The sequence below is a fragment of the Osmerus mordax genome, chromosome 20, assembly GCF_038355195.1.
Source record: "Osmerus mordax isolate fOsmMor3 chromosome 20, fOsmMor3.pri, whole genome shotgun sequence".
Classification (NCBI taxonomy): Eukaryota; Metazoa; Chordata; class Actinopteri; order Osmeriformes; family Osmeridae; genus Osmerus; species Osmerus mordax.
The window spans coordinates 8,795,285-8,819,890 of NC_090069.1; the positions used below are offsets into that span (position 1 = coordinate 8,795,285).

The following is a 24,606-nucleotide window of genomic DNA, read 5'->3' on the forward strand; positions in this document are numbered from 1 at the left end:
TGAAAGAGAGGGGTTGACTAATATGGCCGCTAATTAATATGTATAAGCAACGTGACCAGACCAAACCAATGGCGAGCTGCAACGCAATACGTCCTTTCAACTTTCGCATTCGAGACAAAATTCAAAATAGTTGGAATGCGTTTTCTGTGATGCGCCAAATAACCACATGTGGTAGGCTACAATAGACAATGCCTATAATTTCATTTGCACGTTTAAGTCTGTCTTGTTTACGTTGTTTACAGCCGATGTCATCTTAAATTGACAGTAATACTATAAATAGGCTAGTTAAGAAAAAATATACATTATTTTGGTATGGAATAGACCACACTTAGTGAAACGATCTCAAACGCTTTTAAATTAAATTGAAATGTAGAAAAGAAGATTCAAACGCTTTGTTTACATTACCAAACACACCAATTTTTCTGTAACATGTCCAAGTTGGTGCCGTGTGATCACTTATCTGTGACATGAGGTTTACGAATTTCTTCAATATTGTTTAAATGCATGAATATCTCTGAACATTTCAGACATCTCAGTTTGAGGTTATTTGTTTTCTGTATATGCTAAGACAAACCCCCTTTGGGTCTTCCCTAAATTTGAAGTTGGGTTAAATACCTGTCAGTACTCGGTAGTTAAGAATTCTGGTTGTTGCCAGGAATAAGTAGGCTCCAGTACATTCCATTTTGTCCAGTGCAAAGGTACAAACTCACTGGTATTCAGTCAAACCTGTTTTCCACAAGTAAAAGAAACCGACATTAGCTAAAACAGATAAACAAACATATTATTAAGTGTGACTTCATTATTGGTTTACTTAGCCCTCAAGCTAAAGCTGTACAGAGCACTCAACCATCAATCTATCAAGTACCATCATGAGGTCATACAGTAACTTGAATCCCTAATTATCTTGTGAACAGAACTGATATTTACACACAAAGCTATTTTTTCTTCTTTGTGTTTCTGACAACCAGATTTTCACACAGGAGTTAAAGATAAATTACACATTACACCTATAAGCAATGTTTGCTTGTTGTTTGTTGACTCCTTATTTACTTGTTTGGAAGAGTTGAGTTGGAGTTCTACAGTCACTTTTAGTCAAACCAAGTTATAAAAATATAAATAAAAAAAGGGAACAAATGCTCACAAATGTCTGTGTATTCTTTACTCATAAACAACAATAAATGTGTAGCAGCCATTAATTCTGACTATGGCTGTGATCCTATCAATGCTACAACTTGCCAGCTAAGCATGTCTGACAATCAAATACCTCAGTTCTGTCAGCTTGCACTTTGGAGTTTGTGATTTGCAGATAAGCCATCATGTTCTCCTAAACCCACCATTCTGGCACTCTGGTGCAGCTTACGCTATAATTACCATGAACTACTATCAGGGGAATACCATACACCATGTAATTCTGCCGTCAAATCTATTCTGAGATGAGTTCCAAGCACTTAAATGTTTGTGGGTTGAATTCACAGGTGGAGCCTGGTGCTGGGAGCCTGTTAACATTACTGTTGAATTTAACTGAAGTGATTAGGGTAAGATAATATTGTAATGTAACTATGTAATTTAAATGTAACCAAATGTGTAATATGTAAATAGTGAAAGTAAGTAAGTAAAATAATTTAATTATAATGAATACAATTGAAGTTACTCTCTTTTTAACATTGCCATTACCTCTACCAGTATCTGTTGGATCTTTATGACTGAGAGTTGAAAGTGTTTTTGAGTTGAACATTAAGGCCATTGAAAGGTTGATGTTAACTAGGCATGAGAGGCACATTAATACAATACAAAAGTTAATCAGAATATATAAAAGAGATATGACTGAGATAATTGTTTGGGTTCTTTTTGTATGGGAGTCAGATGGCTGAGTGGTTAGGGAATCGGGCTAGTAATCAGAAGGTTGCTAGTTCGATTCCCAACTATGCCAACCAAATGATGTTGTGTCTTTGGGCAAGGCACTTCACCCTACATGCTTCGGGGGGAATGTCCCTGTACCTGTAAGTCGCTCTGGATAAGAGCGTCTGCTAAATGTAAAATGTGTTTTCATAGATTGCAATTGCTGCGCATGAGCAGTGTAAATATGTAAGATATTTGCACATACAGTAATACAATTGTATGATTAAACATTAACATAATCTGACTTAATGTTTGCCCTAAACATGTGGGCACACCTAATTATATATACAAAAATATTACCCAGGAGTGTCTCTATAGGCCCATTGTCATGTTGACATGTGGAGGTTATGCTTTGAAACAGTTACAGGCAGTTGTCACTAGATGGCCATGTTTGAGAGTGCATTAAAACGGATGAGTGTCTGGTACCATTGCCTTTGGGACCAGTAATTGGCTTAAGAATTGGTGTTCCATAAGAAGTTGGTTGTTACGTATACTTCCTTCTTAGCATGGGATCACAATGCATTTATCCTTCCTGAAGTTGCTTGTTTTACAGTTTAACACCCATACTTATGACAACAAACCTCTCTCACCTTGGTCTCATCCCAATGATTAATTGTTTTTCCCATGATACTCAACTGGTATTTGCTACAGTGGAACAGGTTATGGTCAAATTTGAGCTTGGGTTTCAAATCTGATGACAGGGAGATGAATGACAGATATCTGAGATGACCTCCTGACCTAGCTATGTTTAAACAATACATTTATTCCTCATTATCCCAGACTGTTCAAATGCGTCAGGGTGTTCTGCAGGGGTCAGTCCTGGGTCCTACCCCGTTCAGTATCTATATGTTGCCTCTTGGACAGATTATTCAGAGGTTTGGGCTAGGTTATAATAGTTATGCTGATGATTCCCAGATTTATATCAGCACTCTGCCGGACTGTTCACTAGCATCCTCAACACTCTCTGCTTGTTTGCTGGAAATCAAAACCTGGAGGAATCATGTGGAACGGGAACTGTTTTAATTGGCACTCCGACTGCTGTCAACAAATGTAATAACTTGAAACGTTGTCTGTGGATGACTGCCCAATTACTCCTGCGAACCAAGGGCGGAACCTCTGTGTACTCTATGATGCACAACTCTGTTTTGCCAATTTAGAAAACATTACCAAAGTAAAATCTTTCCATCTCAGAAATTTTACCTGTGTCAGGCCTTTTCTCTCTCTGCCTGAAAGGCTAATTCACGCCTTAATTTAATCCAGGCTTGATTATTGTAATTCCCTTTTTGTAGGTCTGCCGGCCAACTACAGTACACACAGAATTCAGCTGCTTGCATCCTGACCCACTCATCTTCACATCAGTACATTACCCCTGTTATCTCTAAATTACACTGTCTGCCAGTCTAATCTCAAATTGATTTAAAAAATGATGACGTGAACTTTCAAAGCAGTGCATGGGCTGGACCCAGTTTATATTTGTGATCTGGATACACCTCATACTCCCTCCCTTTTCGGTCAGAATCAGAATCAGAATGGGTTTTTATTCGCCATGAAAGTTTGCACAGACAAGGAATTTACTTTGGCAGGAGAGCCTACCTAGGCAGCCAATTTCGGCACCAACTAGAAAGTTACAGCATAACATGAGGAGAGAGGAGGAGAGAAAAAGGCAACACCCAGACAATGCTCCTAGAGGAGTACAGTGTGGGAACAGACAAAAACCTCAGCACATAAGCACAACAACAGCTGACTCTATCACTCTGTACCAGCCTCTGTAAATAAAAAACCATGGGTGGAAGGGCTTTCTCATGCAATGCTCCTAAGGAGTGATACTCACTACCTACCTGTTTCCATCAAAAATGCTCCTTCGCTTGGCCATTAAAAAAATGGGCCTAAAACTTACCTTTTTAATTGTTAGTTTAATTGTGTCTGTTCTTATTGTTATTGTATACTTTTGTATTATTATTGAAATGAATACTCAAGATATTTATGTAAATCTAATTGTGAGTTTGATTAAATACATGAATATGGTGCCTCATTATAGCCTGGCTCTGCCCTCCTACTTCCGCTCAATTTTGATTTTGCTTCTGTGCTAGGTCTGGCCATGAGGTAAGTAAGTCAGATCTCCGGTTAATTTTCTACCGGCCAATCAGCGAACAGAGGGAGTGGCTGTCGTGCGCTAGTTTGTGTTGTAGTTCCGTAATGGCGGCGGAGAAAGATGCGAGCAAAGCCATTGGGTCCGTTGTGGCAACGCTGCCGAATATCCATAAGCTAAAGCCAGAGCAAGAACAAGTTTTGCTGAGTTTTGTTGGTGGCCATCATGTTGTGGCCCTCCTCCCCACGGGTTCGGGAACAGTTTGATTTTCCTGCTACGGCAGCTACCTCTGTTACAGTAGTGGTGAAGGAATTGGCTAAGGCGAACGCTAGCGATTGGTTATGGCAGATCAGAGTGGCTCTGGGCAGATCCAATAGTTTTAAACTTAAACAGACTACTTGTCTACAAGGAAGTCAACGCTTGTCAATGGAGCGAGGCCAGACTCTCTGTACAAATGAAATGTACAAGAGTCCGGTTAGGACCAGGCTAGCCTCATTACACATCTAAAAAACAAAAATACATGCTGATGAATGCTTATTCTAACAAACTAGATTTTGTGTCACATTGGCATTTATACCTTTAATGTTATTTGAAAAGGGATACAGCAACTGGGATTTTTTCATAATTCCTTCATCAAACCGTAATTAGCACTATGCATTCGGGCTGTTCTTCCAGCATCTGTCAAACCAAAATATGGTAATTATAACTCCAGAGAATGTTTTCTGCTTTATAGTCCGATGGTGGTGGGTTTTACCTGACTCCAGCCAACTGGCATTGTGCAAGGTACGGTAATCTAAGGCCATGGAACCATATTTTGTGAAGGTTTCGACAAAGTTCTTGTGCTGACGATGTTCAGAGGCAGTATGGAACTCAAGTGAGTGTGGCTATAGAAGATAATTTTAAGGCACTAAATTATTCAGGACTAATTTGAAGGAGTGTCTTTGTATGGTGTCATAGTGTATATATAGTAATTGTATAGCAGTAGTAATTCACAGTTTTCCTTCTATTGAATGATAAAATCATCTGCCTTCTGCCAATTATAGGTTGCTATTTTTGGTAACTCCCCCCCTACTGCTTTGTACCTCTTATCAAAAGGTCTGAATGAATCAGATGATGTCAAACCGCTGAAATGCCCATCTATGGGGATTTACAGCAGCACAATACAATACCGAATGGTCCTTGACAGACAATCGTGTTGTGGCTCACGAAGCGGAAATATACTTCAACTTGACAGCCCAGAGCCTTGATTATCAGAATTGCTCAAGCCTATAAATCTGGAAGCAAGGGAGCAGTGTGATGACTTTGTGTCTGTTGATCTTATGGATGCATGGCTTAATCTTTTTGATGAGACATTTTCACTAATCTCAGTAAAGTTCTCAGAAGACAAAGAGGAAGGAATGGAGAGCCCCATATTAAGTGATGACAGGTAAGAAATGTTTGTTTACAGTCAATGTTTTTAAGAGGTTGAAAACATTATTAGATTTTAAAGCATCCTAATTATTAGATGTGATTAAAAACTGAGTCACTGAGTTGAAGGTTAAATGTTCAACACATTGACAATTACAGAACAAAATGTGATCTGACAGTCATTATGTCATATTTTGCTCTTCCTTAGATTCATCAATCGACTTGTCTACAATGAAAATGATTATGACATTGAACTGGATGACTGGGCAGCTCCAGATGCAAATGTCAGCAGGAAAATGGTTGCACAAATTGAACACTATCTTTCAGATGACAACCTAGCCAAAGATACTTTCTTACTGAAACATGTCAGAAGAAATAAGATGGGTTATGTGAACGTAAAGCTTCTGACATCTTTTAAAAAGGTAAGATGCTTTATCTTTCTTCTCTAAAGAATTCACATCATCGTCTCCTCACTTATAGTACTATATCAATTCAAAATAGTTAAACTTTGTTTCCTATACATCACATTGAAATGAAATAATATACATTTTATGTTCTGACTAGATGAAGCATCTGACCAAAGACTGGAGGATTACAGCCTATGCCCTCCAACATTACTCCTCAAAGCTAGAACTCAACGAGGAAGGCAACAAGGTGAGGCGAAAAGACCCAGTACCAGAGTCTCTCTTGGCTCAAGTACCTAGCAAATTTCTGCTGGTCTGGAACCTGTCAGATGTCTCTCCTAATTCTGACACTAAGGTCCCTAAACCTCTTAGTAGCACTATGGAAACTGCTATCAGCATCCTGGAGCCCTTTGGAAGCATCTGCACAGTCAAGGTCTTCAGGCCTGGAAGGGAGCTCCCACCAGAGGTGCAAAGGAATAGTTACAGGTATCCTGAACTTTGTTCTCAGGAGAGCTTTCTGGTGGAGTATGAAGACCTAGAAGGTGCAGGAAGGGCCTATAACCAGCTGTCCCAGTTGGAAGGTTCAGTGAAAGTTATTCTAATAGGAAAAACCTTAAAAAAGAAAGCAGGGTTGGACCTGGTTGAGGAAAAAGGCAATTGTAAAGGTGTAGAAATCGTCAACCGCCGAATGAACCAGCTCCAATACAGAGGGGATGACTCTTCAGCATACAGCTCGTCTGAATCGGAAGTGGCCTCATGCTCCCCACTCCACATTCCTCACTTCTCATCAGGCCAAGTGTGTAGCAGTCCATGGAATAGCCCACGTTCAAGCCCCCGCTCCAGTCCTAGGGTCCTCCGCACGTCCCTCCCAGCTGTCCCCCGAGCATCCCCACTCCTGGTCTCCGAGGTGTGGATGAGTCCCGACACTAGCCCTGAGTTGAACCGGCGGAACCATCACAATGCAACTAATATTTGCAACATCCAGAAACCAAGGGCTCAAAGGCGCGAGCTATCTGGCGTAGAAGCGTCTATGCTCGATGACAGTAGTATTAGACAGGGTCGTCTAGGAAACAAGAGAATGGGGGATACGCTACCCTTCGGGGTCATTCGGTTCCCATATGGACCAGATGAGACAAGTGGATTTCATATCACTAAGGTTGAACGAAGACTTCTGTACACACTCAAGATGTGAGCTTAGCTGTTTGTGTTATTAATAGATAACAGTGTGGTGTTTTGTCAAATTGCGTTTAAGTGACTGCAAGTTGATTGGACCATTATGCAGAATGGGGGAGGGATGGTAAAACATGTACTACTTAAATACTTAACTAATTTCCAATGGTTTTTGATAAATGTACAGTAGTATAAATTAGGGTTGTAACAATATATCGTGGAACAATATATCGCAATTCAACCTTTTTACAATATGTATCGTAGAGTTATGGCAACATGTTTACAATATGACGTCTGTTTGATCCTATTGGTTGAGCTACCAGTGCGTGACCTACTCTGCACCTGCGTCATGCGTGCATTCATTGCATACACAGAAATCGCATGAACTGAGTTAACTAAATTGTATGTACAACAAAGAAAATTCTTGAAAATGTTTAATGTTTTGGAAATAAATCTGTTAATTGAATTTCAGTTTCATTTAAAATGTTGTTCAAAATATCGTGATACGTATTGTATCGTACACCCAGTATCGTGATACGTATTGTTTTGTGATCTGAGTGTATCGTTACAACCCTAGTATAAATGTATTGAGTACTTCAGTCAGTTTTGGATAAAGAAGACAAAGCTTTGTCTTTCTCCTCATCTTAATGACTTAGATAATTGTTTTGTTCAACTTCTGTAAACTGAGTGAGTTGTATTGAATGGATTATATTTTGTAATTTTAACAAATGATAAATCATGAGCTCTACAATTCCATGTCTCTTTTTTCCAGCGTACCCGTCTTATGATTCAGATTTGCAGTTTATTTCAGCAATTCTGAAGTTTTCATTGAATATGGTCAAGGTCATAATGAGTCACGCTCTTCTGGAGAAAAACAGTACAGTATACAAAATATATTTTATATAGCCTGAAAACCCATTTCAACCTTTAGAATGACACATTTACCAGCCTGTCACCATGACAACATATGGCCAGACATTAAGTGCTGTTTGCAGTCCATTAAATACAGTTTGGTAAAGGGGTGCTACACTTTGTTGGAAGCTGAAGGTCAATAATAATTTCATCAGAGCTCTTTTGTCAGCTGTGCAAACATCTAGGACAGCGTACAGCTAATTCTATTTGAGATGAACATTAATTGTGTTGGAATAATCTGATTTATTCATTTTTATTTAAACTTTCTGTAGAAGGCTATGAAAAAAAGGCTCAACGATAGGTGGAAATAAAAGTTTATTTTTGAGCAATTGTCCATTCTGTGATATTTAGCCAGGAATGTGTAGTTAAGACGGATTAAATGTCCAAAAAGTGTTAATGGCTTCTCATTTAGACACTAGTGCACTTCTGTGTCTCAATGTAACAAACACCACACATATTAGGAAATGCAATTAACTACACTCTTACTTTTAGCCTCCCCTAGATGCATGCATTTCTACACAATTCAAGACATAAGGTCAAACCTAAAAAGGGGGGGGGGGGGGGGATGAATGGTATCTCAAACACTGAAGATTGGTCTAAGAGAAACTTGCATAAAGCTGACATTTGCTAATACACAGTGGCAAGTAGCAAGCAGTTCTATATTTCTTTGGACATGGCCATGTGTTTTTGCAATAAAAGTAGGATACTTCCAAATATGTATCTTACTATGGGGGCAAAATTATATATTCCCCCCCCCCCCCCTCAAAAAGAAAACCGCTGCATTTCAGGACGCATTTTAAGATACAAATATAATAATATTAATGAGCAATTCCTAGTTTTTGTCTTCAACTTAGGAGCTATTAGACAAGGAAAGCAGGTACTTAGTACTAATAGTACTGCAACACAGGCGAGAACAGTAATTTACAGTGCTTTCATCCTTTATCTAAACATCATCATTTATCTCTCATCCAGTTTCATGAAATGTTTTTAGTCCAACAAGCACAAGTTCCTTTGGCTCAAAAAACCTCAAGGTCAGTGGAGTTGTAGACTACCGGTGTCTCCTCAGTTCCCTGGGCAGGTTCTGGTTGGTCCTCTTCAGCAACCTCCTCGAGAGACTCCAAGGCTTCATTGGTATCACTTGCAAAAGTCTCTCTGGAGACATCATCATGGTCCTGCATGTTCAGTGTGTTGATGGCCTGCTTCATCTTTTTGGCCACCACATGTCGCCTTCTCTTTTGGGCAGATTTTTTACTCTTCTGTTCTTTCTGGTTTTCATCAAAGAATATTTCCTATTTGTTTTACAAAAAAGGCATCTATGTTAATACACCATAATACGAACAAGAAACTAATTATTCAAAAGGTTGAAATACATATAAAACTTAAAGATAGGATGCTGGCTAATAATTCCAGTATACTATAGGTGCATGCATCAAGTCAACCATTTAAGAAGTAGAAAATGTGTCTTACCTTAATCTGCTCACTGAGGATGCTGGGGGTGTTCTTGAGCAAGTTGAGGTATACCCCACCTGGGGTTCGTCGCCTGCTGCCATCCTACAGGGGAGGAAAACACCCAGGAGAGGTAAATAAGCACTTAAAGTCTGGGTAGGTAATGCAGTTGAGAAACACTTTTTCTTATATTTGCTGAAATAAACTTCACATCCTCATGGCAACCAATAAATCTAAATGGTTTACGGTAAAATTAAATCAATCCAGTATCTGTGGGCTGTAACTAACATGATCAATCATTAAAGTTAGACCGGCACTAATGATTGGACGGCATTCAGACCGAATGCAATGATTGGACGGGCTTACTTGTCTGTCTGTCTGTCTACCTCCTGGCAGCAGTCAGACAGCGTGTTTATGTGTTTGGAAGGGGTAGCTTTGAAGGGAGGGGGTGGAATATTTTGGTTTGAATCCTTTCGAACTTGAGCTAAAATTGATTGTTTTGCAAAACTTGCCTACCCTGCCTTAAATGACATGCAGACACAATAGTCCATTTGAGCAGCCTTTACAAAAGACAAGAAGATTTCAATAGAATATATTACGATTAATTGGGACATCAAAGGTAACTCTTTAGCCTTGAACAATTGTGATTTTAACCATTTCCATCAAAATACACAATATAATTCAATATCAATCACTGATATCAATACAGTTACATACCATAGTGTATACACCACCATTTTCCTCAAGTGTTGCGGTCTCTCCAAGAAGTTCTATTGCTTTCTTCTTTCCAATGACACTAACAACACGCTCTATTAATTCCCTTTTGGGCTCTTGAAGCCTTGAAGAGAAAAGAAGGATCCGCAAGTTAGTACCAGGTTATTGTATGATTGTGTGACTTTGTTGACCCTATGAAAGAAAAATAAGATGTTTTTAGGACATATGGCTTGGACATGGAGTTTAACAAGCTATCAGAGAAATTTGTAGCAGCTGGTTTAACACACCTGTATGAAATCTCATCTATGACCCTATCTTCCGGGTCATCCTCCGTGATCTCATATCGGCCTTTGACGTCCATCTCTGCTCTAGGGCCCAGTCGCTCTTTCGCTGAGCGCTTCCTCTTAGAATGGCCACCTCCACTCTCTGACTCCCCCCGGGTCTTCATATACTCATCCAGCTGAGCATTCAACATGGAGACCTCACCCTGATTCTGCTGTAGTTCCTCAAGCTCCCTCTCTTTATCCATAAGCTTTCGAGCCAAAACGTAGTTATAGGTCTCCACGTCTCTGCTTGCCATGCTAACACTGCCCTCCATCCCAAGAATACCGAGCTCTGCTGCCACTGCTTCCTGGCTTTGCTCTTGGACTATGGAGCCCCAGATGTTATTGACTTTGCGGCCTCCCGGGGCACTAGGCTGTACCTGGGTACCTACGCGCCCGGCGGCAAAAGTTGCGGGTGGTGGAGCGTTAGAGCACTTCTGACGTTTCCTCCTCCACAGCGACGCATCCTCGTCAGAATCATGGTCACTATCGCTGGAGTCTGCTGTTCTTATGATGTTACGGTAGCTTGTCACTGATTGGGTTGACTGTGGCACAGCCCTGGACTGGAAAGGCTGGCCACTGAAAACTGTAGGTTCAGGCATCTAAGGCAAGAAACATTTAAGATGAACATTCAGTTAAGTTAATTCAGTTTATACATTGTTGACACAAAAGCCAGGTTAGCCATCTACCCATTTTAACAAAATGGGCCAGTCCCTCACATTTGAGATGGCAAATGGTGGCTACCTACCATGCATAGCAGCCAGCTAAGTAGCACTCATAACATTTCCTTCCTAGTTACAATTCGTTACGCATTCCTCCAAACACTGAGTAGCCAGCCACAATTTCTAATCACGACAAAGCAAGCAAGCTATGTTTAGTGTTGAATGCAATTATCGATTGCTAACACGTACAGTAAACTACAAGAGCGCCACAACAATTCACAAACAAGTCATAATGCATGCGGTTATCAAAGTGTGCCCTTTGCTATCATTAATTCTTACCTGGGATCGATCATTAAGTGTAGTTCCCATTTCTGAATCAGAGTTTGAGCCAGAAATCTCGCCATCTTCCAGATCATTGTCCATTGCGGCTGCGAGACCCGCCATTTCTGCAAAACGGAAGTAAATACCAAGAGCATGTACAGTTGTGGATTACTTCCTCTTTGCTGAGCCAATCGAAAGCGACAAAATTATTAGTTCGTTTTTACAAGAATGTCATCAAGTTCTTGTGGTTGCGTATGATTTGAGAAGTAGGTTGTTCCATGAAAAAAAGTATGGTTTTAACAAATAATAAAGTTCTAAGTATAGTATATACAGTATATCTAGCTGCAAAGATGTTTTAGCACTTTGATGATGCCTTTCAATACTAAAATGATTCCTTCCAGACGACATTTAATTTACATTTTATCTCGTTTATCAACCTCTCACAGTGCAGTTAATCTATGTATAAATCATGCATAGAGGGATATCAGTCCAGTATTGTAATCATTAGTTATAGTTGTTGAAAAGTTACTTTAATACTATTAATGTGACTAGTGAAAGAATTAACTGAAATTGTTCAGCGGTATATGCACACAGTGAATTTCTGGGGACTGATAACTAGACTCAGTTGCAGCTACTTCTGCCATGACTTAAAAGCACAGTGGCTTTTTGAATGAACATGATGTTTCTAATTTGACCTTGGCTATGACCTAGGAAAAATGTACTTGGAGAATTTGTATGACCAGGAAGAGCACGGTCGTGTTTCTCCAAGAGGCTTTGCCGCTTTGTTGTTTTTTTTAAACATTTTATTTATAACTGTTGATGCTACAATGTATCTTGTGACAGAAACAACATTGCAATCTTCTGTATGGAGCGTATTTGTGTTGTTGTTCTGCAATAAATAAGAAAAAAAGGAGGCTGTGCCGCTCGAGGACCAATCATCAAAGTTCATGTCACGAGGACAACTAGCTACTACCTACTTGCGTAGAAAGTGTGCATACACGTCTTTTATTGCACCCTTCATCCAACCATGCAGCGCTCCCTCACGTTAACAATTGTACGGCACTGGGCCCTCCGAAGGAAACTTCTCACAGTTCGCTGTCAGCAATCCGCGGCTATGTCTACACTCCTGATAAACCAGCCCAAGTATGCATGGCTAAAAGAGTTGGGTCTAAGTGAGGATAATGATGGTGTTTACAACGGGACTTGGGGAGGTAAAGGAGAGGTAAGCAATGAGATTAGCTACGTGGTTCCAGGTGTCTAAATATAAATCTAGGCTGGGTGGCCAAAGGCATTATGCAAAGGCCACGTTTCACCTGTTAACCACAGGTTAACCACGTTTGATTCAGTTCAGCATAACATTTCTAAAACTGTTGAATTCGAACAGTTGCTGCAAGTGCCAATTCTTTTATAATCTTGCTTGTTGGCTAAACTTTTCCATTGATGCAATATCTCTTGTTTTATTGTTGTTTTTTGAAATATTAAAATATTTTATTTTGAGAGGTATCTTGCCATTGTTTCATAATTTGTGGCAACCAGTATTAAGTTTGCTCGGTTCTTGTGGTCAACTCAAAAAGCCATCTTTGCAGCGCTTGGGACACTAACACTACAGTGACACCCATGATGGACAGCTCACGGTCTTAAAACTAAGCAACTTAGCTCTTCAACTGTCATATTATAACTACTAAATGAAATGTCTATTGATCCTCCCATAGCACAAAATAAATGCCAAAGTAAGCAAAGTAAGTAATTGAATAACTTGAATGAAAAGCATTTAACTTGGAGGTTGAATTTGTGCAACAAACTTGTCAGCTGTTCTTTAGCAGGCTAGCAAGCTAAGCCATGTAGGCTACTACAAGCTAGCTAATTTGTCATTTTCGAAATAGATCCTCAGTGACCCCTAGTGGTGACTTGCAAGGTTGTAAATTGTAGTTGCCAAAAATCTTGCCCAATTGACTTTCAAAAATGTCCAGAAATAGAAATTTCATGAGAACATAATACTGTTATTTCATCCAACCATTTATTCCAATATTTGAAACAGTATTGGTAATATGTTTCAGTGACTTTCTTGGCATGTTTTTGTTGCTATCTCTCTATTTCCCTTCCTTAATGTCAGTGTATTGCAGCTTTGTGGTGAGATATTGTGTCTAAACTGGTGTTCTGTCTTAAAGGTTGTCACATCATACTGCCCTGCGAATAATGAGCCTATTGCCAGAGTACGCCAGGTAAAGTACACATGGTCTGAGTTGGCACAGGAAAATGTGATTTCCCAACATTCAGGATAACCTTTTGTTGTTGGGGTAATGTGAATGAACTTTCTCTCCAGAATCAGATTGTAGTTATGTTTTACATAATCCATAAGTACATCTAGACATTGTTTTCCCAATTCACGTCCGGTCGTTTCACTTTAGCCTGTAAATTTGGAAGGAGTCCCCATATGATTACATGACTGATTGGTATAGGTGCTCCTTCAGTCTCAAAACTTGAATGCATATCAAATACTCTAGTGAGTCTTTCTAAATAATCCCCCCCCCCCCGTAACACTCATACCCCCAGTCTTGCACTCACCCCCATCTGTGATATGACATCATTCTTCCAAATCTTAAGTGTCCCTCCTCTAGCTGTGTGCCCAACAAGGGACACACCAAGTCAGGGTATCTTTCAGTGACAAATAATATTTTAAATTTGCTGAACACCGTAGGGGTGAGAGCCCAACAAGAAATATAATGAAATCAGAATGTTGGATTGTGAGCACAAACTACGATTCTCAAAAAAAGCGACCGACCATGTAGAGGCCATTTAGTTTGTTTAATAAAAGAGCAAGCTATAGACCTGTTTTATAGGAAAGGTAACCTTAAATGGGAAAGGAGAGGTAAGCAATGAGATTAGCTACGTGGTTCCAGGTGTCTAAATATAAATCTAGACTGGGTGGCCAAAGGCATTATGCAAAGGCCACGTTTCACCTGTTAACCACAGGTTAACAGGTGAGGTTCACTGATAATGCTTCTTTTCATACAAAGTTTTAAATATTTTGTTCTGGAGTTAATATATACTTAGGTTAACTCCTCTGTTGTTCAGGCTACCCTGGCAGAGTATGAAGAAACTGTGCAGAAGGCGAGGGAAGCATGGAAAGTCTGGGCTGATGTAAGTACAGTAATGACTGAATGCCACCTGCGTCTATCACTTCTCAGCCACTCGAGTGACTCACCAATTCTCCTGTGGAACGTAGATCCCAGCTCCCAAGAGAGGAGAGATTGTGAGACAGATCGGCGATGCACTGAGGAAGAAAATCAAAGTTCTCGGCAGCTTGGTAAGACCCCTTATTGTGTGCTGTGACAGAAAGAAAAAGTGACATAACAGGCCAATGTTTTTGATTGTGAATCTTATGGCATGTTTGTCCATACTAGGGCTGTCAAAATTGCTCAAAAATGACGTTCGAATATTCCCTTTAAAAAAACACATATATTAGAATTTCTGGTTGCCCATTAGGCACGTCAATAACAGGACAGGCTTGAGCACCCCTAAAAAGGGTCTAAAATCGCCCCTTCTAGGAAGACTTGCATACAGTACGTAATGTCACATTAGATAATGTATTTAAACTCAAGCTTGTGTGGTGCGTCGCTGTATATCAGTTGTAAAAATGACCCATCTGCAACCGAAGTAAGCACACCCCACAATTTCCCCAGAAATTGTACCCTCTCTTGTTACATTAATAATTTAATTACAGGTATATTTGAAAGGTGTGCCCCTAAATTTCCTGCTTGCGCTCATAAAATTTTCTTTCAGGGGCTACGGTGTTCCTAGTAAAAAAAAGTTAGTCTGGAGCCCTGTAACATTAATTGAAGTTTTACAGTATAGAACCGACATTGAACGCTCCGAGCGAGCTGTGCTGTGGTAAACATGGAGATGTAGCCTCAACTTCCTAGTTGTTGAATTGTAAGCTAACTCTAGCTTACATAGCTTACACACTACTTTAGCTGTAGGCTCAACAAGTTTACCATCAACTGACCAAAATCCAAAATATTTCCAGACATCACTCTTTAGATTTTTTGGGGTTACAATCACTTTCTCTGCTGCGGTCAAGCTGGGTTCTGCACTTTCTGCCATGTTCCATGCAAGTCAACTGTCAGCAGTGACGCTGAGGCTCACGCCCACCCGCAAAGCAGACAGACGCGCCGCTGCTGCCGCGGTTGTTTTTTTTTGTCGCTTTTTTAAACCTCCTTTTTTACATTCGAATATTTAATTTTCACATTCGAATTTCAGTTTTTAACCACTATTCGAATATAGAATATTCGTTGACAGGCCTACTCCATGCCTATTGAATTCTCAGCACATGTTGACCTTTCATATCGTACTCGAAGTAGTTGATCCATAATGGCCTGGTCAAGAACAAAAGGGCAGTTTGATGTTCAAGGAATCTTGATTTGCAGTATACACATAATATTTTCTCCTGGATTTAGGTGTCTCTTGAGATGGGGAAGATCTACATTGAGGGAGTCGGAGAGGTCCAAGAATATGTTGACGTTTGTGACTACGCTGTGGGCCTATCTAGAATGATTGGTGGTCCAATCCTTCCATCTGAAAGTCAGTGTGGATTAGTAGTGGACTGTAATGTATCAAGAAACATTCTCTTTTATTTTGAAAATAAAACGTTTTAATAAAATCTTTGCTTCCCAGGGCCAGGTCATGCGCTGATTGAGCAGTGGAACCCTGTGGGTCTAGTGGGCATCATTACAGCCTTTAACTTTCCTGTAGCCGTCTACGGCTGGAACAATGCCATTGCTCTTATCTGTGGCAATGTCTGTCTTTGGTAAGGTCTAACGGTCACATTATTCAGTCACTAAATGTCTGAAATGTAAACCTGTTCAGACAAAAGTTATCAGGTATCAGTTCATTGCTACAGTGTAACCAGGAGAAAAATCTTATGTTCAATGCCCTCCACAGGAAAGGAGCTCCCACCACCCCACTCACCAGTGTGGCTGTCACTAAGTAAGTGGCCTTTGCACATGCAGTTTCAGTACAGATGCAAATTCTTCTGATGCAGTGAAGTGATGTGAAAACACTAGCGAAGGAATATTTTCAAAGAAGCAGATGCAGTTAAATTTAAAGCAAATGAATTAATCAGGTGTGTGTGCGTGGGTTGACAGAATTGTAGCAGAGGTGCTGGAGGAGAACCACCTGCCTGGTGCGATCTGCTCCATGACATGTGGAGGGGCTGATATTGGGTGAGTTTCATATCCTGCTTTGAATATTTTAAAATGTTAAAACTTTTAACATTTAACATTCCTCTACATCCTCAAAAAAACCAAGAAAGTAGCTGTTTTAGCTGCAATCATACACCAACATATTGAACTCATAACCCGCAGATAGTGAAACACGGGCAACTCTGGAACAAGGCATCTATTATTATTAACTTAATGGGACATGGTGTACAAGTGGCAGAATATGACCTTTTAAAACCTAATTACATTTTTGATAGCATGGCAATGTCCAAGGATGAGAGAGTGGACCTAGTGTCATTCACAGGCAGCACACTTGTTGGGAAAATGGTGGCCATGACTGTTCAAGAGCGGTTTGGTGAGTCTACCACTGGTCACAGACATTTGGCTTTACTACTTGCCATGTGAGGTGTTCTTTAAAACATGAGAAAGAATATAGTATCCATCTACAGGTCGACAGTTGCTGGAGCTTGGCGGCAACAATGCCATCATAGGTAAGATACAATGTTTTTAAAGCCCTGTTTGTAGCAGTAAAGAATTGTCATACTGTACAGTATGTAGCAGGTTGCAAAATAAAGCTCATCGCATAAATGATCATGTATTCTGCTGGTTAGAGTCATGCAGACATAACGATCTGTTCTTCCCAGTGTTTGAGGATGCTGACCTGAACCTGGTAGTGCCAGGTTGTGTGTTTGCCTCTGTGGGAACTGCCGGACAGCGCTGTACCACGACCCGGAGACTGGTAAGATCAGTCCCCCAGGCAGCTCTGCATACCACTGTGTTTACAGCAACTGACGAGTTTCAAATGCGTCCAAAGGAAATGACTAACTTTCTCCCATTTGGATTAGTGACAATAGTCCCATAGAAAATGTGTTGTAGTACATATGTAATGATCGTGTCTGAATGTCCATTTAGATGTTGCACGAAAGCATCCACGATGTAGTTGTGGAGAGGGTGGCCAAAGCCTACAAACAAGTCCGAATCGGAGACCCCTGGGACCGTGAGTCTTGTTTACCATCCAATATGCATCTCTGAGGGGGAAGGGGCAGGCCAACATCTGTTTAACATTTGAACCAACTAATATTTATTATACACTGTGGGATTGTTCATATTGTATTTCAGATCACTCCGACTGTGTCACTTAGTTTTTGACCGATTTAATACATGTTTTTTATCCCTCTTATCTAACAGCAAGTACCCTGTATGGACCTCTTCACACCAAACAGGCTGTGGATCAGTACCTGGCCGCCATCGAGCAGGCCAAGCAGCAGGGCGGCACGCTAGTGTGTGGAGGAAAGGTACCTGGAGACATATATTTTAGTTGAGTGAGTTGAGGTGGGTTTGTCTTATACAAAAGTGTTGGCCAACAGGTTGCTATTTATTGTGTGATGGCCAGGTAATGGATCGCCCTGGCAACTATGTGGAGCCCACCATCATCACAGGGCTGGCTCATGATGCTCCCATCGTCCACACCGAGACCTTCGTCCCCATCCTTTACATCCTCAAGTTCAAGGTATCAAATGCTTGTCGTGTTGTGGCTCACACAAACCGATTTTGTCAAAGGACACACAAGTGTTCAAACTACTTTTGTAAAGAACACTGGCTTTTGAAACACTAAGAAAGTACAATATTGCTTTGAATTATGTACAGTTTATGTACAATTTCCTTATTCTAAACCCTCTTTTCAGACGGAGGAAGAGGCCTTTGCCTGGAACAACGAGGTTAAACAGGGTCTTTCCAGCAGTATCTTTACAAAGGACATGGGTCGTGTTTTCCGCTGGCTGGGGTAAGACAGTCCTGTCTACTTCACACAATACCATCTGTCAAATGTTACGACTACACTTGTCCCTCAGCTTGTTGCGTTGTTGGAGGTGGGCCTGTCGCTCTGCTATACACCTCATTAGATGAGTATCAGACAATGGTGGACTTCCAATACCAACCTTTTCTGTTAAAATAAATACAATTACACTGAAGAGAGCCAGTGGTCATCTGTGCATCCCTACTGGAAACCTGTGTATGGAATTAGATTTTAGATAATGTTTATGGTTGCTATAAGAATATAGGATTTAATCCATTAGAAGTGTAATCTCAAGGTGCAGATTTTAAAGCCAAGTTTGTCATTTTTCTAGACCCAAAGGATCAGACTGCGGTATTGTCAATGTAAACATCCCTACCAGTGGAGCCGAGATTGGAGGAGCCTTTGGTTAGTTGGGAATCTGCATGTATTACTGACTATTACGTCCTTTTTGCATTAAGAGTTGACTGCTAATTGTGTGTGTGTGCGTGTGTGTGTGTCTAGGTGGTGAGAAACATACTGGAGGAGGACGCGAGTCAGGTAGTGACTCTTGGAAGCAATACATGAGACGGTCAACGTGGTAAGAGACAAAAAAAACTAGAGAGGGTACAATTTCTGGGGAAATTGTAGGGTGTGCTTGCTTGCGTCGGTTGCACAGGGATCCGTTTTTGAATGACATTTTTACAACTGATATTTCTGTATATGTTATATAAAAATGCATACTTATTATTTATAAAGATTACATAGATTTAAAAGCATATTTTTTTTGCTGCTCATTTACAACTGAAAATACGAGTGAAGTGTAGAATGAAATAGATGTCTTCTCATTTCCCCTGCAAGACGCAGCCTCATCGTTGAATCAAAACGAATAAATTTGGCAGACCGGTGTAAAAATTGACCTAATCTCTATGACTTAAACGTCCTTTTAAGTTTTTCCCTTCTCGTGATATTTTCATCTGCTAACTGAAAATATGCCCCCCAAAACGTAAATAAGCTTGACATTTATTTAGTGGAAAATCGCTCATTGATAAAAAGCTCACTGGTAGCGATCATTGTCAGTAACAACGCAAAATGCAATATAGCCCTGTGTGGAGAAGCTGCCCCGGTAAATTGTACTACTACGGTACAGTACTAGACTACTGCTGTGTTCGTCTTGGTAGCGATTGCGTTGGTTGAATTGGATTTAACGTTCCGTTGTACGGTTTAAACTGAAATTAATTATTTTCATGAACAGATTGACAACGTTTAGGCTGTGGCAATGAAGTTCAGGTTAGTAGTTAGATAGACTTTTGATTTAAGTATGGGGAGTGCCGAACATGTTCTGTCACCGTTTGACTTCCTAAACAGCTGTGTAGTGTAGATGTTTTTGTAGTGTCTCGCGTAAGCGACAGCGTTGCAGTGAGCTACACTGGTTTGAAACCACAGGTAATGGTAATTTCACCAACAAATCGTTTACTAATGTCAGAATAAATCCTACAACGAAAATGTATATGTGAGGAATGTTTATTTTAACGATTGAAAACAGATAACGCTACATCATAGACCACTGTAGTATGTGTTGCCCGGGCAACACAGGCTAATGTCATGATGCTAATACTTCAGTGAAATAGTAGACTACTGTTTCCGAAAGTAGATGTACTTCCTTAATAATATCAGCTTATACTGTACATTACACATGACAATTGTGTGTCATATCACAAAGTAAAATGAGTAAATAGTTATCACCCTGGCCTCTTTGCTTGTGGCGTTTCCGCAGCTGCCTTGCAGTAAAGCTATAGTTAGCCTAGCTATCCCCCAGGTTAACAGATGCGAAACGAATGTTCTGCCAAAGGTAGTCACGCGTGTTTTCGTGATGTTAGTGACGTAGTGACGTTAGTAACGTCAGTGACTGTGGCTAGCAAATTAGCCACCGTTAGCTTCACTTTTCGCCACAAAAACTTAACTTGAGCCTAAACCATGCAACGGAACGGAAATTCCAATAGAAGCAACTCAATCGCTACCAAGACGAAACATTTGACACCTACGTTGTCTATGTAGGCCAAATATTGACTGAGTTTTAGGGGGGCAAAAAGAATAAAAATAATAATAATAATATAAATGTGAGAGAACAAAGGTTGTGCTCTCGCCGAAGGCTTGAGCACACCCAATAATATATATGTGAGAGAACAAAGGTTGTGTCCTTGCCGAAGGCAAAGCACACCCAACAAGTCACACTCCTCTATGAAGTTTCACAGTTAACTTACTGGAAAGTCACATCATTGTGGCACCTTCATTGTGTGTTATAAAACACAGCAGTGTATGTCACGGCATTTGAGTGGAATGTATGCCAACAGTACTGTATACAAGCCTATCAGTTCTACAGATGGTACACTTTTTATCGATAGGCATTTTCTCACAAAACTGTATTTTTTTTTTCTTCCACTCCAGCACAATCAACTACAGCAAGGATCTCCCCTTGGCCCAGGGAATCAAGTTTGAGTGAAGTTTGCTAAAGTTGATCAGCCAGGAACCAGTCAACCTTGATGAACCCACAAGGAAATACACTAACCATTTGTTTGTGCAGTCTTCTCTGCCATGTTTATATGATTGGTATTTGTAGTGGTTACAAAGAAAAGGCTCCTCCATTTATTTTCTAGTTCAGATTAAAACTAACCATCCTCATAGTATGCACCTGGTTGAAAGCACTTATCTGTAATTGCCACTTCTGCCTTTTAATACTGGACCAGATGCTTTGTACAAATAAATCATGCCTTTATTTTGAAAATATAAAACGTTTATTTTTTACTTTTAGTGTTGCCTTTTCTGAACTGTTAAGATGGCAAAGTAGTAAAATTGTAATATTTGTTGGGACAACAAAACAGCACAAAGCCACTAAACATTCTGAATTATTCAGAGAATTAATCTGTCAACTTGAATTTGAAATGACTTTTGTAGCCACAGTAAATATGCATATAATATATACTTATGTCTATATCTATATAATAGACAACTTTTATCTCAATTATTTTGTGATACATTTTTGTTGACTGATTCTTAACATGTGGTCTTTTCATTGCTATGGCATTTTGTATGTTTCAGAAGATTCTGGTTGGATATCTATTAAAAGCCTAAGGACAAAGGGCCTCCGCGCAGCTTTGCGAGAGATAGGTAGATTTTCTATTTGACGGACGTCGCGTTCAAGCCGCAAGTAAAATAAAAAAGAAGTCAGAAAATCGGGGGCCTGTTCCATAAAGCAAGTTTACCAAATAAACGGAACAGTAACTGGCATGCCTGCTTAAATTCGCTTAATGGAACAGGCCCCCGGTCACTTCAAAATAAAAACACTGGGCATTCAAATAGTGTGTGCAGATTCCCGATTGTATTTCACTTCACTACATCGGTGGCTAAAGGCCAGAAATCAAGGGTTTTACATAATGGACGATAAATTCATCCTAGAGAGTAAACCATGGGTGTGAATGAAGAGGGATGAGTACGGAGTGACTAAAGCCTCCTTGTGACTCACGGCGGCCATGAGAGTCCAGCATATCCAGGGAGAACACCGTGCCCACAGAGAAGGCCTGCATCAGGGGGAAGCTGTCTGCCTCCTCCAGCCTGTCTCATTCAGAAACTTCACGCTCAAGGTGTTGCCCGAGAGGGTGGGAGGGAGGAAGGGGAGGAAGAGAGGGGACTAGTCAGACAGAGGAAGGAACAGAACTTTTCAACAGAACCCCACAATACGCACTCTTTCACTTCAACCACTCACCCCCCCCCCACAAACACACACTCTCATCCAACCACACACACAAACCCACGTCAAAGAACTTATATTGACGTCAGCACAAAAAATATATATAAAATCATCTGTTACCTATAACTAGCTAGTATGTAGCTAACTATCTGTGCTGTTGTCCAGTAACTCCAGTTGGAATTTTCACTCCACAATGGCGGCGTGCTACCGAAGCGTCACCTAGTGACTGTTACCAAAAAAGCATCAGTGTCGCCTCTTGTGCTTCTATACTCTTTGCCCACGTTCCTCCCCCACAACCCTATAGATTCACAGGCAGGAAGTAAATGTAGGGAAAGTAGTGGATGTCGGGCCACACCCTCTGGAAGTAGTCTCTGTTCCCCAGGAAGACCACGGTGGGCAGTTTGGGGCTGGTCAGGCTGCTGGCACTCAGAGGCATCATGCAGGCCCAGCAGCCTGGAGCCACGGTCCCCATATACACAGGCCACACCGGGGTTCTGGAGGGCCAGGGCACTGGCACTTTGTCTGGTCTGGAGGGGGGACAGGACACACATGCAAGCATGTTTGTGTGAGAGAGTGTGTTTGTGTGTTCTTATGAGTGTGTGCGTGTTTTTGCGCTTGCAAGCATGCACACATACAGACAGCACACACACACAAGCATTCACACACATACATACAGATGTACAGTCAGGTTGCTGAGCGGTTAGGGAAGCGGGCTTGTAATCAGAAGGTTGCCAGTTCGATTCCTGGCTGTGCGAGATGACGTTGTGTCCTTGGGCAAGACACTTCACCCTACTTGCCTCGGGGAGAATGTCCCTGTACTTACTGTAAATCGCTCTGGATAAGAGCGTCTGCTAAATGACTAAATGTAAATGTAATGTACATAAATACAGCAGAAGACAGCATGAGTGTGATAAGGTCAGACACCATTTGGGACAAAACTGAGACGGGCAAGCTCCTGTGCAGCACATCTAGCTTTAGGGTCACTGCTCCCATGAGCCAGTTTGATTATCGCTCAACTCCAGTGTTGGAGTATACCCTGTCTAAACTCAGGACACTTGCATCGTCTCATCCTGCATGTCTTTTTAACATTGCTATGATATCTCTCACAATAGATACTGGCCCTGGAGAACACACACAAACATGCATTGGTAGTAATGTAGAAATCTCTGTACAGTGAGCTGACAGGCTTAATTCCTAACACGATGTGAGTGTGTGAGTCCTGGGGTGAGAGGGGCTCCCAGACTGCCTATACTTCCTGGCATCAGTGGCATCGCTGGCCACCAGGAAGCCCAGAATCCCAATAAGATCTCTGTTCAAGAGAGAAAACAACTTTAAAAGTAAGAAAACCCTTTTGAGATAAAATTACTTAAATGCTTCGGTAAAAAGGTAAGTTTTAAGCTGTCTTTTAAAAATGAGTGTTTGCTTCCCTAATATTTATGGGTAATTTGTTCCATAGTTTTGGGGCGTAATTGACAAAGGCCGAATCACCAATCTTCTTATGACTGCTTCTGGTGACCTCTAATAGGCCTGCATTTGATGATCGCAGTGTTCTAGCTGGTGTGTAGTTTATAAAGGAGTTAGCAATGTAGCTAGGTCCTTGTCCGTGTAGAGCTTTGTATGTGAGGAAAAGGACCTTAAAGTCAATTCTGAAGGTAACAGGGAGCCAGTGTAAAGTAGCTAGGACAGGACTAATGTGTTCTCTCCTTTTAGTTTTGGTTAATAATCTAGCTGCAAATTTTGAATGAGCTGTAGTCTTTCAGTGGTTTTCTTGGGAAGACCAGTGAAAAGTGCGTTACAGTAGTCCAGCCGGCTGGATATAAAAGCATGAATTAACTTCTCTGCATCATTTTGGTTTATGAAAGGTCGTACCTTTGCTATATTCCTCAGGTGAAAGAAAGCTGTTTTGGTCACATTATTAATGTGAGAGTTGAAATTCAAATCTTAGTCCAGGATTACACCGAGACTCGTCACCTATGGTTTAAGACAGGGGGTTAAGCCTCCAAGATTCTTAATAAGCATCTCTCTTTTGGATTTGGGGCCACATAGTAGGACTTCGGTTTTGTCTTCATTTAATTTAAGAAAGTTATCATTCATCCATTTGTTTATTGCCAACAGGCAGTTGGTAATGGAATTGATGGCCGTTGCATCGTTGGGTTCAGTGGATATATATAGTTGTGTGTCATCCGCATAGCTATGGAAATCTATGTTATGTTCTCTGATTATGTCGCCGAGTGGTAACATATAAAGAGAAAAAAGTAATGGACCTAAGCAGCTTCCTTGAGCAACCCCGTAGCAGTTCTCATGTTTCTTGGACCTATGGTCACCTAAACTAACATAAAACTTCCTTCCTGTGATATATGATTTCAGCCAGTTCAATACACTATCCGTGAACCCAATAAGCTTTTCCAGTCTATTGATTAGGATGTCGTGATCAATTGTATCAAATGTATGATAACATGATGAGATATCCAACGTCTTTCTAACAGGAAGTTAGCGGACTAGTAATCTGAAGGTTGCCAGT

General features: G+C 40.7%; 3 protein-coding genes across 3 annotated transcripts; 2 read left to right on the plus strand and 1 right to left on the minus strand.

Moving 5' to 3' along the window:
- The first annotated feature begins 5,959 nt into the window (after positions 1–5,959).
- Positions 5,960–6,991, plus strand: LOC136964565 (la-related protein 6-like). Its single transcript, XM_067258721.1, has one exon. The coding sequence runs from the start codon at positions 5,960–5,962 to the stop codon at positions 6,989–6,991; it is 1,032 nt and encodes a 343-aa protein (XP_067114822.1).
- A 1,187-nt stretch (positions 6,992–8,178) lies between these two features.
- phax (phosphorylated adaptor for RNA export) lies at positions 8,179–11,491 on the minus strand. Its single transcript, XM_067258361.1, has 5 exons — positions 11,366–11,491; positions 10,329–10,966; positions 10,045–10,165; positions 9,349–9,432; positions 8,179–9,170 (listed from the first exon to the last, which is right to left on the minus strand). The coding sequence occupies exons 1-5, from the start codon at positions 11,468–11,470 to the stop codon at positions 8,898–8,900; spliced, it is 1,221 nt and encodes a 406-aa protein (XP_067114462.1). The 5' UTR covers positions 11,471–11,491; the 3' UTR covers positions 8,179–8,897.
- An 849-nt stretch (positions 11,492–12,340) lies between these two features.
- aldh7a1 (aldehyde dehydrogenase 7 family, member A1) lies at positions 12,341–21,129 on the plus strand. Its single transcript, XM_067258421.1, has 18 exons — positions 12,341–12,569; positions 13,516–13,569; positions 14,423–14,488; positions 14,574–14,654; positions 15,805–15,928; positions 16,022–16,154; positions 16,289–16,333; positions 16,492–16,569; positions 16,824–16,921; positions 17,016–17,057; positions 17,211–17,305; positions 17,479–17,563; positions 17,755–17,861; positions 17,960–18,076; positions 18,252–18,349; positions 18,693–18,766; positions 18,863–18,938; positions 20,786–21,129. Exons 1-18 carry the CDS (start codon positions 12,375–12,377, stop codon positions 20,838–20,840), a joined length of 1,623 nt encoding a protein of 540 aa, XP_067114522.1. The 5' UTR covers positions 12,341–12,374; the 3' UTR covers positions 20,841–21,129.
- The last annotated feature ends 3,477 nt before the right edge of the window (positions 21,130–24,606 follow it).

Bases quoted from the DNA above. Each gene is read 5' to 3' on its own strand.
- aldh7a1 (XM_067258421.1), top strand. From the start codon at position 12,375: ATGCAGCGCTCCCTCACGTTAACAATTGTACGGCACTGGGCCCTCCGA. The intron at 16,155-16,288 runs GTAAGGTCTAAC...TGCCCTCCACAG, and splicing joins TGTGGCAATGTCTGTCTTTG to GAAAGGAGCTCCCACCACCC. The intron at 18,350-18,692 runs GTAAGACAGTCC...TCATTTTTCTAG, and splicing joins CGTGTTTTCCGCTGGCTGGG to ACCCAAAGGATCAGACTGCG.
- phax (XM_067258361.1), bottom strand. From the start codon at position 11,470: ATGGCGGGTCTCGCAGCCGCAATGGACAATGATCTGGAAGATGGCGAG. The intron at 10,166-10,328 runs GTGTGTTAAACC...TTTCTCTTCAAG, and splicing joins ATAGATGAGATTTCATACAG to GCTTCAAGAGCCCAAAAGGG. The intron at 9,171-9,348 runs GTAAGACACATT...TAAAACAAATAG, and splicing joins TCCTCAGTGAGCAGATTAAG to GAAATATTCTTTGATGAAAA.
- LOC136964565 (XM_067258721.1), top strand. From the start codon at position 5,960: ATGAAGCATCTGACCAAAGACTGGAGGATTACAGCCTATGCCCTCCAA.